This window comes from Oryzias latipes, chromosome 22, assembly GCF_053564925.1.
Source record: "Oryzias latipes strain Hd-rR chromosome 22, Olatipes_Hd-rR_3.1".
In the NCBI taxonomy this organism is placed as follows: domain Eukaryota; kingdom Metazoa; phylum Chordata; class Actinopteri; order Beloniformes; family Adrianichthyidae; genus Oryzias; species Oryzias latipes.
In genome coordinates, this window is record NC_136258.1 from 20,942,501 (window position 1) to 20,960,498 (window position 17,998).

A 17,998-nucleotide genomic window follows, 5' to 3' on the forward strand; every position below is an offset into this window, starting at 1 on the left:
GCTTCCAGTCGTCGTCCTCTGTCTTGGTGGAGACTCCATCTGTGCTTCTGCTGCTGCTGCTTTGGCTCTGTGCAGGAAGACTCTGCGCCTGGTGGCATATTGCCGTCTTCCGCCCACGTATGAAGCCTCTGGCAACAGTTCAACACCTTCATCTTCTTCCTCATCGCTGTCCAGCTCCTCTACATCACTCCCAACCACAAAACTGTCCTCTGCATACGTCTCATCCATCTCAGGGACCTGGTTGAAATGAAAATGAATTATTTATTTAGGGTTATTTAGCTTAAATGAAAAGGTCAAGCGGCCACTTCCAATAAAATGATTATGTAAACGCACGTTCAAAACCCCCCCGTTCATGCATCCTATGCACACTTTTAGGTCCGTTTTTGGGCTCTACGTATAAATCATGCGGCCATTGAACCCTCGTTGAAAGTTAAACCAGTTTAACTCGGAAGCCGTTTGAGTACAAGGACTAGTATCGGGTAGCGACAGCTTAGTGTGAACACCGAATGCTTACTTGCCTGGTGTGTACGCAGCATTTGATAGAAAATGGAAAGAAACTGTTCACCTGTGAAAAAATATCCATGTTGTTTTGGTTCCTGTAGGACATCTTGAACTTGCCTTGGACGGCGGGGCTCCTCACAGATTTCAAATAAACGCCCTGCATCTCTGAGTCTGACACAAAAGAGAACAGACAGCAGAGCTAACGTGTAAATGTCACGGTGTGGCGTGGCCTTTTCGGCAACACCGCGGTAAAAAGGTCTGCAGAGCCCACCGCGCCGTTTACCATTTAGCTCCTGAGAGTAGTGCGTGTTGTCGACCACAAAGCCGTCGAGAGACCGATTCTGGTCTTCTCCGTCCTCTTCATCAGACGAAACACCCGCCCCTTCCTCATCTTCAGACAGCTCTGCCTCTTCATCCAGGAACTGACGACCTTTTAGAGCCACGCGTGTCTAGCAGAAGCAATGGAAAATGCCAAGGTGTTGGTGTCACGGAGTGTTTAATCACTTCACAGCTTTATAAAACCGCATGGATGCCAAAATGACTCATTGATTGTTCATGGACCCACTCTGATGAAAATGACGTTTTGGTGTTTTCATTTAGCATCTTTCTTCAAGTTGTATTTCTAAGTTTTTCTTTCCTCAAATCTTGAACTGCAGAAAAAACACTGCAGGAGAGCATGTAAACAGAGAACTCTCAGCAATAAGGAGCTAAAGTGAGGTTGAACTCCTGCTGCTTTGTAGAAACTAAGTCCTAGAAAACAACAGTTTTTTTATTTTTAATTTAAGCTAAAAATGTCATAATAATAAAAAAAACACAGGGAATGTTTTTAAACTAGGTCAAAAGATGAGTGGAGTTGGACATTTCTTTTTGTTTGTCTTTTAAAAGAGGCTTACCATCCTCTGATTTTGTACTCTGAATTTTTTTTCTTTCTGTTTTTAGCATCTAAAGATGCAAATATGTGAATCAAAAGTTAGTATAAGCCCAAGAAAAAGTCTAAATCCAGTTTTTACATTGTAGATTCAGGCTGGTGTTGCTAGAATCTGTAGAATTCATCTATCTAACTAACTATGACTGGCGTTGGTGAAATAAGCCGTCTGCCGCTGCACAGACCTTATGTTTGGCCGGCCTGACTCGTTGTCTGCCGGCACCAGGGGCTGAAGGTCTGCGGGTCAACCTGGATTCATTCTGGAAGTCATCATCGGCTTCATCTTTAGTCACATCAGACTGGAACAAAGAGGGAAAATCTCTTTAGAAATGTTGCATCTAATGAATAAAAGTATTACATTCCTCTCAGCATCTTGACTGATCCATGTGCTGAGGCTATAAACACCAGGCTTACTGTGTTGAGTGCAGAGATCCATTTCCTTCTCACTACCAGTGGAGAGTCGACATCACTGCTCATCTTGGACTACAACACAAAATATGTAACTTTTTTTAAACGTTGATGTGCTTTTAATTCATTTTACACATGTTCTGCTAAGACAGCGTTTTCCTTGCTATTGGCAAGGTGGTTGCCATGACAACGGCTGGCACCTTTTTGTGATGACAGGAAGACAGAAAGAATTTTTTGCTCCTTTGATCTTTTAAAAAAAAAAAATTTAGGGCTCTTTTGCACCACAACATCAGCCTCAGTCCATCATTTTTCTCTACCACCTCTTGTGCAAGAAAGTTTTCTACTAAATTGAAATGGACAAAAAGAATAGAAGAAGAGAACAGATTGGAGCTTGACTGATGGTAAATGTTGCCCACCACATCTGGAGACGACAAAGGGTTGACCTTGTTCCGGATTTTTCTTTTGTGAAGCACAACGTCATCCTCACTGCCACTGTCGCTCTCTGCCAAGAACAAGCCAGACAAACAGCTTAGGCAGATTAGGTAAGAGGGTAGCTAGCCAAATAACATTTTTCTCAAAAACGATGGATCAAACCTGGTTGAGGAGGAGAATCCATCACTTCTGTTCGTTTTCGTTTCAGGCTACCAGGCGTGAGAGCCTGCCGCGGCCTTGTTGGTGTGATAGGAGATAGGAGAGCTTCTTTCCCCAATGGCCTCTGTGGCTTGGAGGATCTGGACTCACTGCACAGTCTGGATAAACTGTTGTAAGGAGTAGAGGAGTCCGAAACACTGGGCAAAGACATTTGCTTTTCGGGTGGTGGAGATGCTGTGGCATGTGGAGCAGGAGCAGCATCCACCTCTGCTTCATCGCCGGAGCTTTCCAGTGATAAACCGAGGTCAAAGTTGACAGAGAAGAGGTCATTTGAGATTTTCAGTGGTTCGGGGGTTTTTTGCATTGGGAGGCATTTTAAATAGTCTGGAGTCTTATTTGGACTGTGTGAGATGAGGTCATTTCCCACTGGAGTTTTTGCGTAGTCACGTCTGCCTTCAGCCACAAACGCTGAAGTCCTTTGCTCCGTGGAAGCCGCGTCTTTTGTTTCTACCCTGCTTAAACGATGTGTGCTTTCAGGTAAAGGAGAAGTCCTGCAGGAGTTTGTTGGGTCCTGCATTTGTAGAGGTTCAGCATATCTAACATTTCCTTCTGGAGGTGTGGGAATATCTGGAATTGTCATTTGCAGGAAAGCTTTGTCATCCTCAAACAGTTCCATGCTCTCGTCCATCTGGGAGGCTCCATCAGCATCATCCGTCACATTTAGCAGAACCTCATCGCTCCTCATTTCCCTGCTGCCATTTTCCTCATTCATCCCACCCTCCTCATTTCCAATCGCTCTTGTATGTGTCTGCTTGATGTCGTCATCGGTGATGTTGTCGACAAAAGTGACTTGATCCTCAAAAACCTCGTCCCAAGTGGGACTACAAGCTGAAACCCCCGCAGCCTTTTCACCAATCTCCTCAAGTGCCAATGTCTTGTTTTGGCCAAAGGTCGCAACGTTCGCTTCACAAATCAATTCGTCGTCGTCATCGTCGACATCCAAGCTAAAGCTAACAAAGAAGGGTGGATGAAGAGGCTTAGGAGAAGGCGGCATTAACTCGGCATCAGAAATGTCAGCCAGTGAAGGAGGAGATCGACAGAGGAGTTCAGCCACGTTGGCCAAGATGACCTTCAGGGTTTCATCCTTCCCTGGTTTGTCAGAACAGGTCAGCTGTGGGGAATCCCACTGCGGAAGGTAAAACATCCCCTGAAGTTCCACCTCCTCATCGTCATTAGCCATCCGTTTTGGAGAATGATCTAAACATACAGGATCTCTGCATGTTTCCTCAGCTTTCTTTGCATTTATGATCACACAGTCTTCCCCGTCGACGCTCGATGGAGGACGATAAGCGCCGTCAAGTTTGAAGTCATCACAAGGGTCCACACTATGAGGGCCAACAGGAAGCAGCGGTTTTCTCCCAGCATGTGTGGGTAGTGTATCTACACTCCCCTCCTCCACCTCATCCCTGATGTCAAGCAGCTCAGACCAGGACGAGCCAGACGATTTTGTCTTGTTGTCGGTGCTCTTCACGCGCATCTTTGCAGCTTTTCCTCTCCTCAGTTCTCTTTTCTCCGTGTCTTCTCTGTGGTGGTAAGGAAGAAGCTCCTGCTCATAAAGACATTCCCCCTAAACAGACACAAGAAAGTAGGAAAGACGGTTGGCCTCTAAGAAAACAAGTGGGGAGGCATCGGAGTTTCTTCACGCTGGAATCTAATCAGCAACTTGTCCTAGGAAGACATTATAACCACAAAAGGAGCAGAATTAAAACTTGACATACGTATTTTTTTTTTTTTACAAAAGAAAGAATTTAACACTGTGGCCGAATTCCAAGACAACTTATTCAATTGTGTTTGGGTTTTTTTAACATGTCCTTGTGGAATTTTTCTGTTGATGGAGGACATTTATAATGAGAATGAAGCTTAAAACTGCATTTCTGAGCATTTCTTTATTTAAATCGGTTAAAATCAGGAAAAAGCCTGTAGTTATGATGATGTAACCACAATCGAGGGTCGCAAAATCCATGCTCCGCCCCATCCGGATGCATCCACTTGCAGACAAATACCGTAATTTCCAGATTACAAGCTGCTACTTTTGTCACACGCTTGTGTCTTCATTTTCCTCATCTGAGCTAACATCTGGCTCAAAACTGTAAGGCTGGTTAGCTCAGATATTGCTCGCCATTTTTGTTCCAGGGGTAATGTTAGTTTGGGGGTGGGGGTGGCTACTACCTAGCGGAATAGTATGTAAAACAGATGGATGATGGGAAATAGTGGCGGCCTAACTCTGCATCAACACTCCACAACTCTAATAAACTCCCTCGTCAGAAAATATGTCTTTAAAAAAAGGTTTTTTTGATTTAGGCTAAAAACAGCATAATCATATTTAAAAGAGCACTGGAAACACTTTTACAACTGGTTCAAAGACGATCGGAGTGAAGCTTTAATAGTTGTTATCGTTTCTCTTGAAAAAAATACTTTAAACTCACTCAAATAACATAATTTTAGGATTTTTCGGGTTTTCCTTATGCAAGAAAGAAAGAACCTGTTACCAAACACCTGTCATGTGGGCAAGTGTGTGACCTGGAAGTGATTTATCTAAAGTGGTGTCCTGCAGGGGTCCACAGGGGGCCATCGAACCAGCGACCAGCAGGTGAATGATGCTCAGTGAACCTGAGGTCAACATTCTTTCTTCAAAGCAGAGCTGGTAAGCTCTTCTGAAAACAATACACATAAAAATAAAAATTCAACCATATCTTTTTTTAGCAGGGAGTAAAAAATTAAAAAAAAAGCCCCAAAATCTAAAACATACCTGAAAAACTCTGTGGGGAATAAATAGAACACATTAGCCCAATTATTTTACAACACAGTCCTGAAGTTTTAATCACTTATTCGCATTAAACGGATTGATTCTGTGCACATGCTCAGAGGCACGCACTCAATTTGTCAGTCTGGCTTCAAAAAAGAACTTTTTATAATCTCATCAAATATACACTAACTGCTAGTCATAAATAAAAAACAGTTTATATATCAAATATAACTATATTTGTCTACATTTTTTTCCTTCAGAGGGCCTCCTTTATTCCTTTACCTAGATGGACAAGCTGGAGAGCTGTTGGTAACATTTTAGAGTTTTGTTGTTTGGGCTGGAAGATCCTCATGGTGGGGTTCCAGAACCCACTCGGTTATTCTTCATCACATAAATCTATTCCAAGACAATTGCAATAAATGGTTTCCTTAAATGTGCTAAAAAAACAAACAATCTTATGGCAGCTTGACGTATTTAACAAATCAAATCAATCTCTTTATGCATTTGACCAATCGGATGGTCTCCTTTACATTATTGACCAATGGGATGGAGCCCTTATATGTAAGATGCTTGCCTCCTATGTAGACGAGGGTCATTTGGAGTGTAATTTAAGTTATGTTGACTCTTATTTAAATGATTAAACTGTTGCAGTGAAATGGAAATGATGTATTTAGTGGTTTTGCGGTTTGTTCATGTATCGCAAGCTATATTGTCATCGCAATATTGATCACTAATAGAGTTTTCCTCATATTGTGCAGCCCTAATCTACACTAAACTGAACATGAGTCCAGTGAAAAGAATAAAAGATGAATTGTGGCACCAAACTGTTTTAGTCGAGACGTTTTTCTCCAGTTTTATAAGCATCATTGTCGAGTTCTCTTAGGACTAAAATCAAGCTTTTGCAACTTGTTGCATCAGGTTTTTTATTTTTAATTTGCTCAGAGACCTATTTGACCCCGTTTGGCTTAGATAACTGCGATGAAAGAATGGGGCACTGGGGTTAACTCACCATTTCCAAAGAAAGGTAATCAGTTAAGTCAATAGTTCTGGCCCTAAAGTGTGTGGAATGTCACTCATTAGTCCAGTGAAAGGCATTTAAAGACACTCAAGTAAAAATAAGAAAGAAAGGCTTTTTCTTTGCAGATAAAACCTGAACGATTTAAGTGCTCATGGGATCAATACGAGCTGCTAATGTGTAACTCAGCAACAGCATCTAAAATAATCTTGATGAGCAGAAAGCAGCAGAGGCTGGGAGGGTTACACGGTTCCTTTGAAACAGTGGGATGAAGAAAAGCAGCAAAGTGGAAACCCCTTTCTGCAAATTATTTCCTTGCTCTACAACAATCAAATAAAAATGCGATGCCCATGGGTGCACACAACAAATGGAGCATGGGTATGAAATCCTCTCCAGAATCTAATAGTAAAATGGGATGAGATCCATCCAAAAGACAAATATTTCCTTTTTGAATGCCATCTTACAGCCAAATCCAGAACTTTCTGGAATGGAAACATTCAAGCACCAGGTGTTCTTTCACAAATATGCATCAATAAGTGAAACAGAAATAGATATTTTTACCTATTTGGGCCTGATATGACATTGAAAAGCAGAAAGCTTTTGAAGTCACAGTTGATACTGACGAACCTAAATTAGTTAATAACGAAAAATCAAAAGAACCTCATGGGAAAAAGAAAAATCGTCTCTGATTTTGGTCCGTTTTACTTTCCTTCAAACATCTTTTGTGATATTTTTTTTTATTATGGTTTTTGCGTTTGTTTTTCAATATCTCAATTGGTCCTCTTCAGGCCTGCATGATGTACATCTAGGTCACCATGGCCCGACCCACTTCCAGCTTCCTGGCCTTATGTAACGGTTCACAGAACTGTTATGCAATCACGTGTATGCTTGCCCTGTGTTCCCTAGTTGAGAGGAGACACAGAGAAAATTGGTATGAAGGCTTCTGCAATGATGTGGCGTTCAGATGACCCATGGGTGGGAAGAGTTTTCTGAGAAATAAAATTTAGCTGCTGATCTCTGACGAAGAAGGCCAAAGAAACCGCGGCGGCTGGCTTTTTTTTTCCTTCTTTTTCAAGGTGCAGCCAACAATAGGAACTAAAGAGTTAGGCCTGGTGCACAGCACAGCAGGGGATGAACTCGTCTCTGGTTGGACCGTGCTTCATTAAGCCTCAACCTCTTCATTAAAAAGTCAATGCTTCTTGAACCAAAACTGATCGGGAGATCAAATAAAGGACAAAGAATGGCCAGGCTGAAAAGGATGATAACGAAAATATCTCAATCAAAAAATGTTTGAAGCTACAATAATACTAACACTATTAAGAACAGATCCTGCAGTCAAAAAAAAGGAACATAAAACTGGAGTGCATTGCCTCCAAACTAAAAATAATTGTTTGTCAACAGAGATCTGACCTATAAATTTGGATTTTTGAGTATTTTGTGCTGTTTTCTAGCTAGGAGGCTCTCACTGTAATTCTTGTTGGACTTAAAAAACTGCCTGTTGGAAATTTTTATTTTTTTTTTCCATTTCAAAGGAAAACATTAAAGTAATCATCATGTTTACATTTGCTGGGGGAGAGTTGGTCCACTTCCTGAGAACCCTTGAATTTGTGATGCAGAGGCGTCTGAAAACTCCCTCTTAACAAACAAATACTTCCTGACTAGAATCCAGAGCTAGAAAGGATAGAAAACAGGCTTACTATTTTTTTTTTCCCCACTTTATTAAAAGGTTCTCAATGTGCCAATATGGCGGCTCGCACAAACAAACAAGCTATAAACCACCTAGAATTCAAGTCAGTTTAGGTTCTGGAAAGTAACAGATAATTAAACCCACATCTTAGTCGAGATCTTGTATCCAGTAAAAAAAAATGTATCAGATTTTATTTACCAAAAAAAAAAAATCCTTATTGTTGCAATAAATACTTTTTTAGTAAATGTATTAGTTAACCAGTTAAGGATTGCACAATAAAAAAGGATATATCACCCAGCTTTGTGAATCAGCATGTTTTTCAGAAACATTTTTATTTATTTTATTATTTTTATTATTTATTTTATTAAATGAATAATGGTTAATGTGCAAATAACTCAGAAAAAAATGAATAATAACAATAATTTGAAAAATATAACACACTACATTTTGAGAAATCTTGGACACTAATGAAAAAAATAACTATTGCCGTCATTGCATGGATGAAAAGTCAACATCAGTTTGTACTTCTAACAGTATTGAAGAAAAGTCTTCCTGAAGAATAAATGTTTCATTTTAAAAGCATAGATTAGCGGTGACAGTACATGCCAAAGAGTCGCTTTACGTTGCTATGAATGCTTTTATTACAACACTATGGTGATCAGTACTGATGTCTTGCAACTCCACAGCTCTCCTTCATTTTCTCCACTCCTCTTTTTATAGTAACAGCTTGTGAAAATTAGCCAGTATATTTAGACAAACTTAAAGTGGAAAATACCCATTTATGCTTCAGAAAAAACCCTAGAATAAATAACAAAGTGAGCATTGTGTGTGAAATTCCAAGCCTTTGGTGACGTCTGTGTTGTTTTTAAATACTTCTGCCGTTTTAGTGCGCTTATGAAAAAAAGCATAAAAGCTTTTTTATTGAACTAATCTAAGTCTGCAATTAGGAATTAATAGAGAACTGTTGCATTGTTTTCTGATTATTTCATGACCTGAATTTTATTAAGAAAGCATTAACAAGTTGAACTGCCAACTCATCTTTTAATCCTGTTGTTGTTTTTCCATGTGGGATGGTTTTCTGCTTTTTGTGTACGACAAAGATCTGCAGCGGAGCAAAATAAAGTGGTAACAAGAGCCACTCGGCGACCCACTTTTACCGATACGGGCTACTTAGAGGCTCTTATCTATGATGGTCTTGAAGGAGCAGATGGTGGGGTGACACACACACACAAAAAAAAAAAAGACTTCCACCTTTTTTTTTAAAAAAAACAACCCAGATATTTGGAGATGAACTGAGAGACAAGAGGGTCAAAAAGACAAACGTTTTATAATGGAGGGATACAATTACTCGTTTTATAATGACTGTTAAAAAAAAAGTGACATTGTTAGAGCTTGGAGACCCCCGGCTTCTAATTTAAACACATCAAGGCAGAATGTTTGACAAAACTAAATCAAGACAAGCTTGCTAACAAACAGCATAAATATATTAAACATAAGCAGTTTATGCCTATTTTTGTTCATTTAAATGAAAAAAATAACTATGATTTTAAACCACAGTCAATTCTTTTTCATCATCCCCTGGAGGAAAAAAATATAATCTACTTGCATGTGTTGGGAGAAAACCTGACAGGAAAGCAGACTTAAAAGAAGAAGAAAAACTGATTTGGTCAAGAAAAAGATCCCAAAAGTGGATTCAAGTTCAGAGAAAGGTTAAAAAAAAAAGAGTTGTTTTTTTTTAAATAGAAATCTCACAGTATTTTTAGCCCCAGCGTTTTCAGAGAATACAGATATTGTTGAATGGAATCTAGAAAGATGCCACAGCCCGGAAACACCCCCCTATTCATGTTTTTTTCTTTTTTTAACTAATGCCATATTAGTCTCTGTTTATTATGCAAGGAATTTGCCTTTCACGTCAAAGACAGATTTAGTAACTAAAAAAAACCATGGTTGTATATTCACAAGCAACTCAGCTGACTCCTGTCAGCCTTGTGCGTTAAGAAAGTCTGGCTTTGCTTTGGGTAAATGCAAACTACTGTCTTCCTATTATGAAACCAGGCAGGATTTATGCAAGATGTTGTCGGCCGTTTTTATCAATTCTATGTTCCCATAACGGTGAACCTGACAATATGCCATTTGCCAGAATTTGGCTTTTTTTCTGTATTGTTTTGCATCACTTTGCTCTGAATCTGTCTTTTTCATTAAACCCTGTCAAGCCCACCTGTCAAAGACTTGACAGAGAATTTAATTTTTTTTGGAATAAAGATGTTTTTAAAACCCTTTGATGAAATCCACATAAATAATTTTGCAATATAATTTTTTTTATGAGATTTGGGTAGTATTAATTAAAATGAGTTGCAAGTTTTTACTCAGTTTAAAATACTGACATTAGTCTCAAATTTAATCCACACATTTTTAACATGACGCAACTGTTTTATAAGGAATTAATTATCAAGACATTTGCATTCTTTCAATACAGCAAGTAGTCATTAAAAAGAATAACAATAGATGAGTTACCCTCAGCACAAAGTTTTAAAATTAGCTAAACATTTTCCATCAAAAGTGTTTTTGAGATTTAACGAAAGCAGCCATTTTAAAAGGAGCAGGAAAAGCTCTTCTACTGCCCCTAGTGGAAGGATGATGAACTACAGAACAAAAAACACGGACCAAGTTTGGGGTTTTTAAGGAAAGCTTGGATCATGCTTATGTGATGGGGGTCTCAAAAATGTATGTATCAAATATGCTACAAATGGTATATAGATGGTAATATAAAGTTAACTGTTTCACAGAAAAAAAAGTCAAATTTTTCCAAGTTATCGTACTTTAAAGATAAAAGATGTTTGAAAATGTTTAGAGTAGTGTGCGCACATGACTAATCTACTTCTTACGGTTTAATTAAACAAAAGTATACAGTACTGAATAATTGTTAACTTTTTTGCATTGAAAATGAGACGAAATGTTCCAACTAAAGCAAGATTTAATTCTAAAAATAATGAATTTCCATGTTTTAGATAAGCTTAGATCAATGCTAAAACTCCTATTTTATGGAAAAGTACTAAAACATTGTTTAACATGCTAGATTTTAATATCACTGCTGCCTATAGGTGAACACATACAAATGTTTTGTGATTTCAGTTCTTTCAAGTATTATCAGGAAGATCCAAACAGTCATATGAACTTGTTGTTCCGGTGCTCACCTCGTTTTCATCTTTCATGCCATCTATGAGCTCCATCACCTGAACGAAGTGCCTGCAGCGAAGGGAGTGGTCGACCAGATGGGAAGGGAGGGCTTTGTGCTGCCAGTGTCTCCACTCCCATAGAGACAGCTCTCTATGCGGATGTTTGTGCTTATCGGCGTTTTCCTGTTACACGCAGAAATGGTTATAAGAGAACTTGCTTCATTTTTTTGGTTACGTGAAAGAAAACTATATCTGAAAACAGAAATAAAAGAGAGGAAACCTGAGGTGGAGGGTCACTGGGTATTGACAAAAAGTGGGATTCCTTCAGGATTGGCTTGGCTTCGTGTTCCCCCAGCTTCATAGTGGTTTCCCACACAGAATACTCCACGCTGCTCAGAAAGCCATCAGATGCTGTGCTGCGGTGTTGAACTTCAATACGATGTAGAAAAATAGAGTTAAAGGGGCGGAAATTTGATACGAAAGTGTTCTAATAGGAATGGAATAAACGCTCACTCAGACTCTGAGGGTGGATGAGTGAACCCCGTCCTTCAGAGTGGGACCTTCGACCCCTTCCTGACCTCCTGCTGCTCTCTCTGTGGTCAAACTGGCCACAGGTAATGTACATCTTGTGGAGACTGGGGTTCAGCCCCTCGGGCAGCATGCGGGGACTGTTGTGGTACATGTGGAAGCCGTTCTTGTTGCCAGTGATGGACTTATACACACTGCGCTTGTTGCTCTGGCTCTGATTGTAGGTCTGAGGAAGAGAAAGGACTGACGCTTTGGTACAGGAAGTTTTGTGAAGCTCGGAGAGGCCTGTTGTGCGTCTACAGACACTCACCCTCTCCTCCCGCCCTTCAGCTAATACGACGACGATGCGCCCCTGCCGCTTTCGTCCGGTGCGTCCCATCCGCTGCACCAGGCGGATGGGGTTCTTCTGTGCATCAAAGCAAACAATGAGGTCCACCTCTCCGATATCGAGCCCCTCTTCTCCCACACAGGTGGACACCAGCGTGTTGAAGCCTCCCTGCCGAAAACGTTGCACCACCTTGTCGAGAAGGCAAAAGAAAAAGCCCATAAAAGGTAATAGAGGGTTTATGTACATTTACAAAAACTCCAAAATAAGACAAATACACCAAAGCAGCTTTGTAATGTCAAGAAAATTCTGTATGATGGTTTTAAAAATTCCAAATAAATCTTGAAATCTAAAGTGAAGTACTTTTTGACCAAAAAAAAGTCTGTTCCAAATGCATTCAAAATAAGATAGGAAAGAATATGGCCAAATACTTTTTAATCTTAGCTTTGCAACCACTTCTTAATTAATTATATAACAAATAACAAATATATGTAACAAATATAACAAAGTATTTCTATTTTCTGAATACAATCCTGTTTAATTAAAAGAATGTTTCACAATAAAGGAACTTTTACCTCTAGCTGCTCCTTTTGAGTAAATCCTTTGACCCCTTTTCCGGCAGAGGCCTGGCCCATAAATGTCATGACCCTGATCAGCGGCGAGTGGCGGTTTAGCATGGCAGCGATCTCTTGCACGCTCTCCCGGAATGAGGAAAAAATCATCACGCGTGTGCTTACTCCCTGAGGGCCTGAACGGCCACAGGAACAAAGAGGGAAAGAAAATAGCAGATTAAAACTTTTCCTCAGAAAACAATGGGCTTACAGCCCACACGCTGGCGCACAAAAGAGCTTTCCCCCCCCCCACACATGTAAAATAGTTTAAATGATATAAAATATCAGGAAATATGCTCAAATTTGGTCTAGAAACCTTTGTAGTTTCAAAATAAAACTGCAGTGATGGCTGTTTTTAGCACACATTGACATTAAGTTAGAAGCCTTCTCTAATGTATTTAGAAGAGCGATGGATTTCAGCTGGAAGCTACAATAATCACTCAATGGATGAGTCACAGCATATTTGCTGGTGTTCACCGTGATTGTCTGAGTTGCTTTCAGCCCACACTCTAAAGTGCTGCAACACCACCTCCTCCAGCTTCTTCAGCTTGGGGTGACTGTAAACAAATGGTGCATCTGGACCTGGAAATAGTCATATGAGAATATGTTAGACATATTTAGACACAGGAGAAGAAAAACCCGCTCAGTAGTTAGCTGTAGGAGTGCACATCCTGAGCCTAAGAATCCAGTCAGGTCACCACCACATATTTGACCCTCAGGGTTAAGGGTTGTGAGCGGTTGAACCAACCCTAACATACATTCCTCACCGAATACATAAGATAAGAAAAAACGTGTTTATACACACTCAGGTGGGTGACGACTAATGATGCTCTAGATTAAGAAAAATATGGAATATTTCTATTAATATTTAACTGCAACACCACAGAAAACATATATGTTCTTCTAGTTGTGTTTACACGTTTAAGAGATTGTTTCATCTTTGTTGACAGTTTTAGTAAAATAGTATAAATTCACAAAAAGTGGACTAAAAGCTTAGCCAAGATATGGAAAAAAGTAACTTTTCATTTTTCTCTTTTGCACTGGGTTTTCTTGTAATTTATCATTTCTTAAAGAGAAAATGTAAATAGGGGAACATATATGAAATCCAAATAAATAAACAAACAAATAAAGCAAAAAATACATAAATGTATCAATTGGATCAGATTTAGGAGCCTATTTGTGTTAATTATTACTAAACAATTTGGATAAAAGCATCAAGTGTTGCCATCATCTGATAACTGCACACATCTCAAATCTTTAAACTATGCGGTGATGAAGAAACGTCCGCACCAGCAGATGGCTTCACAAACATTGCCTCCATCTCGTGGTAAAGATCCATGAACGTTGGGGTTCGCTGGAGCTCGTTCTTGGTCCTGGACATCTCTGAATAATACATGGAGACAGTTCAAACATGTGAATATGTTTGTATGAGACGTGGCTGAAATAAAGCAAAACTGTTCACATGGAGAATCACCGTTTTATCACCGTTCTTTAGATAAAGAACATGGAATGTCATAAGGGGACTGACCTCTAGATCCGTCCATGATTCCTTGTACGTAAAAGAAGAGCGACCTGAGGCCCATCTGCATCAGCAGCTCATAACCATGATACAGACTAATGCAGAGGGCAAAGTCCCCCTCCAGCATCCCCTGCTGAGGACTCTGCAGTTAAACCAAACAGAAAAGACATCCCATGTATGTGCCAGTATAAATAAAATAAACACATATACACATAGCTATCCATCCATTTTCTTAACCTGGGTCACAGGGTCACTGGAGCTGCTGTTGGGCGTACAACCTGGACAGGTCACCAGTTTGTCACAGGGCACACAACCACTCCTACACACACTCACACATCTAGGGACACATTAGAGTAACCAATTAGCATGTTTTTAGAATGTGGGAGGATGCCGGAGTGCCCAGAGAAAACCCACGCACGCATGAGGAGAACATGCAAACTCCAAGCAGAAAGGTCCCAGGCGGGATTCGAACCAGGGCCTTCCAGCAGTGAGGCGATATGATGCTATATGACATAGAACAACAGGTTCTGCTTTTCTCCTCGATTACTAATAACAACTATTAGTAGTACAGAAAATGGGTGAAATTTCAGATTAAAAGAAAATAATATATAGAATTCGCTTTGATCCTTTGCTCCAGTTGCAACTGATAATAAACTTGCATGGATCTCATGTCACAAAAGAAATTAATCATACACATATACACATTTCTAGTATACATATTCTACCGTTAAGCATATCCTTGGACACTTTTCTTAGCCACGTTTCTGTATTACTCTTAGATGTACTTTTGAAAGTTTTTAATATATCACATTAAAATGTGAAAAACATTTTAAAAGTAAAACTAATTTGTACAACATTAGCAGATTTCTTGCCTGGAATTACTTGCATCTTTTACCATATTGCACTTTAAAAAACAATTTCAAAAAAGGCTGTTGGTTGTTTACAGTCACTTTGTACATCTATCGATCAGATCTGGTGGTTAAATATCTTTACAATGAAGTAACCAAAGTACCCCAAACGCTTAAAATGTTCATTTAAGTTAACATAGCTGATAAAAACCGTAAACAGTTTTTTTTAATGCCAATTAGAACATTTTGCAAACTTTGATTTTGATCTTTCTTATCAAGGATTTAAAAAAAAAAAAGACAAATCCTAAAAGTTGATTAATAAAGCCTTGAAGCAAACAAAAGAGAAAGAAATCTGTTTGGGTTATTGGTGGATAAAAGCTAAAAGAAAAGTTTCAGTTTACATCACAGGTGTGGTTCGATTCCCACATTGCCCTCCCATGTGCCGAAGTGTCCTTGAGCAAGACACTGAACGGCCAACCTCCGACCAGAGAGATGGCGCCAGTGTTCGGCAGTGTGTGTGAATGGCTGAATGGGACTGTGACTGTAAAGTGCTTTGGGCCTCTGAGGAAGGCAGAAAAGCGTTTTACAAGTATGCCAAAGTGTTCAATCTTTATGTATGTTTAGATCTAAAGATCTAATCCCTGATTATTTAACCATTGTCTCTATAAGAGAACTGGACCTGCGTTCCAAACAGGAAGTACCCACTGGCTCCAAGAAGCCAAAACCCCATAAACTTCCATTCCTGCTCTTTTCTTAATAATCCTAAATGTGTCTAATGATATTTTTTGCTGTAGTGCAGGTTATTCAAGTTATAAACCGACCAATCAGAAGCCTCAATAAAAGAATTTGGTCTTACATCTAACATTCAAAACGTTTGACTGATTCTCCGGAGCCCACTTTCAAGTGGTGGGGGTGTGGACCTCCAACAAGCTCACTCCTGATTGGTGAGAGTGGTTGCCATAGATATGCTGTCAATCACTGCTTCCTGATGATTTCTGGTTCCAACACGGTGGAGTTTGTAATGCAAAAAAATAAATAAAAAGGCGACTGAATTGACTTCACTTTGTCGGAGCCGGAAGTAAACCAACAGTCAATGTATTTACCCCTGAGGGATGTGAGCGTTTCTAAGGTTGCATGTGTGTAAAACATGAGTAACTATAACAGATGATGTGTTGTAGAATGTAATGAAAATCGACACTAATAGATTCGCGAGTCCATGCCTTGATGTGTGGAGGCGGGTTCTTGCGGAACTGGTCCCTGGCCAGAATGAGCTGGTATTTGCTGAGGCTCCGCAGGTCCTTCTGAGACATCACCCGGTTCTGAACCAGACGAGACATGAACTTCTTCAGCACCTAAAGGAACCAGTGACAAAAAGGTGGGGTAAGTAGGTCAGCAATATCCGGTGGTGATGTTTTTAATGTAGACATACGTCAGCAAACACAGCACTTCGCTGCACTCGGGGTGTACTTATAAGCAGACCCACATCTACTGAATAAAAGCCTTAGTAATTAATCAAAAGTAAAACGTGTCTGAGACCTTGTTCTTGCCTCAGATCTCATTTTAAGGTAATGAGTAAACTTTTAAAATAAGTCTAATCATCTTCACAATCACATCAAATGATGGGTCAGAACTTTGTCGCTGCTGCTGCTTTACAAAGCTTCAGAATGAAAGACTGACCTGGAAAAAGAAGACTTCTGTGTAGGTCGTCCATAGAAACGACAACTTGGTAAAATGGGACATCCTAATGACTTGCTTTCATAACATTTGAGCATCACAATCAACAAAATAGGAGATGAAAATTGCCAGGAAATATAATTTTTGAACCGCCAGATGAGAGCCTTTATTGGGTGACAAAATTGTTTTTTTGAGTTGAGGTTGGCAGCAGCGGGAGACGAGGCCTTTTGTAAAACACCCGTCTCTGTCTAAAAGGAATAAACGACTGTGAGAAAGACAAAGAGACACGCAGAGAAAGACTCCGGCTTTAAACCTCTCCAGAGGAGCAAAGCAAAAACCTTCAATTCTACTTACCCCCCCCCCCCCCCCCCAAAAAAAAATCATTCATATTTTATACACACAAAAATAACTTACAATTTAAAAAAAAATCAAATATATTAACACAACAACAAAAAATTTGTCAATGGAAGTAAAATGTTATAAATACCCTGGAGGATCCAGAACAATGAAAAAAAGGTGTATTCATCAGAAGCCATGGAAACTATTAGCTTTAAAAGATGAGAATAAAAATTTCGTCTTAAATTTCTTTCCAATATTTCAATATAACTGTGTAATTTGAATAATATTTTTACATTAATTTTAGATAATTGACATCAGCTTTATAAAATGATGCAACAAAGATGAGAAAAGAACATAAAAAATATTAAACTTTTTTGAAAACAAATGCTATGACTGACCTACGTTACAAAAAAAAAGAAATGTCTTAAATAAAATAAGAAGTTGAAGTAAAGAAGAAGTAGCATATCCATCAGTCAGCCAGGGGTAAGAGGAGGGGGTCAGGCTGGCATAAGGGGACAAACAGGGAAAAGTAACTAAAACAAGTGTCAGTATAATTTAAGAGGTAGAGAAAAAAATCCTAAATACTTTAAAATTATTTCCACTTAGTATACAGAAATACTATATTTGTAGTTATTTTATTTTGTCCAGAAAAGTTCTTAGAGGAAAATCCAATTTACGTTGTGACTTTTGAGTTTTTATAGATAATTATGTGGCTAAACAAGCGACAGTTTTTGATTGAGTTCAATGTGAAGGAATAAAACTCAATACATTCCAGTTAAGACTTTGGACCTTGAGAATATGAACTTAAAGTTTTATTAGACAGTCCTTGTAAATTTTCAAAATAAAAGCTAGTGTGCAGTAAAAGTCAATGTATGCCAACTCTATTAAAGTAGATCTACAACATATTTCCTCCAACTGACAATTCCTTAAATGGTGAATTTTTTATTATTTCCTCATCTTACATGTTTTTTTGTATTAATCATGTGAGTCAAAAAGTGAAATGTCAAATAAGATCAATTGGTGGAAATGCATTTATACAGAGGAA

The 17,998-nt window shown here is 39.1% G+C and overlaps 1 protein-coding gene across 2 annotated transcripts in view; it reads right to left on the bottom strand.

Annotated features, from left to right (window-relative positions):
• fancm (FA complementation group M) overlaps positions 1-17,998 on the bottom strand; it is a 34,521-nt gene that overhangs the window by 1,723 nt on the left and 14,800 nt on the right. The window contains exons 5-20 of one of the 2 annotated variants that reach the window (XM_011490290.3): positions 16,161-16,292; positions 14,102-14,234; positions 13,864-13,956; positions 13,051-13,155; positions 12,538-12,710; positions 11,948-12,154; positions 11,623-11,863; positions 11,390-11,538; positions 11,128-11,292; positions 2,429-4,052; positions 2,251-2,336; positions 1,841-1,909; positions 1,612-1,725; positions 785-950; positions 566-672; positions 1-237 (exon numbers count right to left, since the gene is read on the bottom strand). The exon at positions 1-237 is cut by the window's left edge and continues 233 nt beyond it. In XM_011490290.3, the coding sequence (XP_011488592.1) occupies positions 1-237; positions 566-672; positions 785-950; positions 1,612-1,725; positions 1,841-1,909; positions 2,251-2,336; positions 2,429-4,052; positions 11,128-11,292; positions 11,390-11,538; positions 11,623-11,863; positions 11,948-12,154; positions 12,538-12,710; positions 13,051-13,155; positions 13,864-13,956; positions 14,102-14,234; positions 16,161-16,292 (3,801 nt within the window). Of the gene's footprint in view, positions 238-565; positions 673-784; positions 951-1,611; positions 1,726-1,840; positions 1,910-2,250; positions 2,340-2,428; positions 4,053-11,127; positions 11,293-11,389; positions 11,539-11,622; positions 11,864-11,947; positions 12,155-12,537; positions 12,711-13,050; positions 13,156-13,863; positions 13,957-14,101; positions 14,235-16,160; positions 16,293-17,998 lie in introns of both variants that reach the window. The other variant, XM_011490289.3, reaches the window with a different exon arrangement.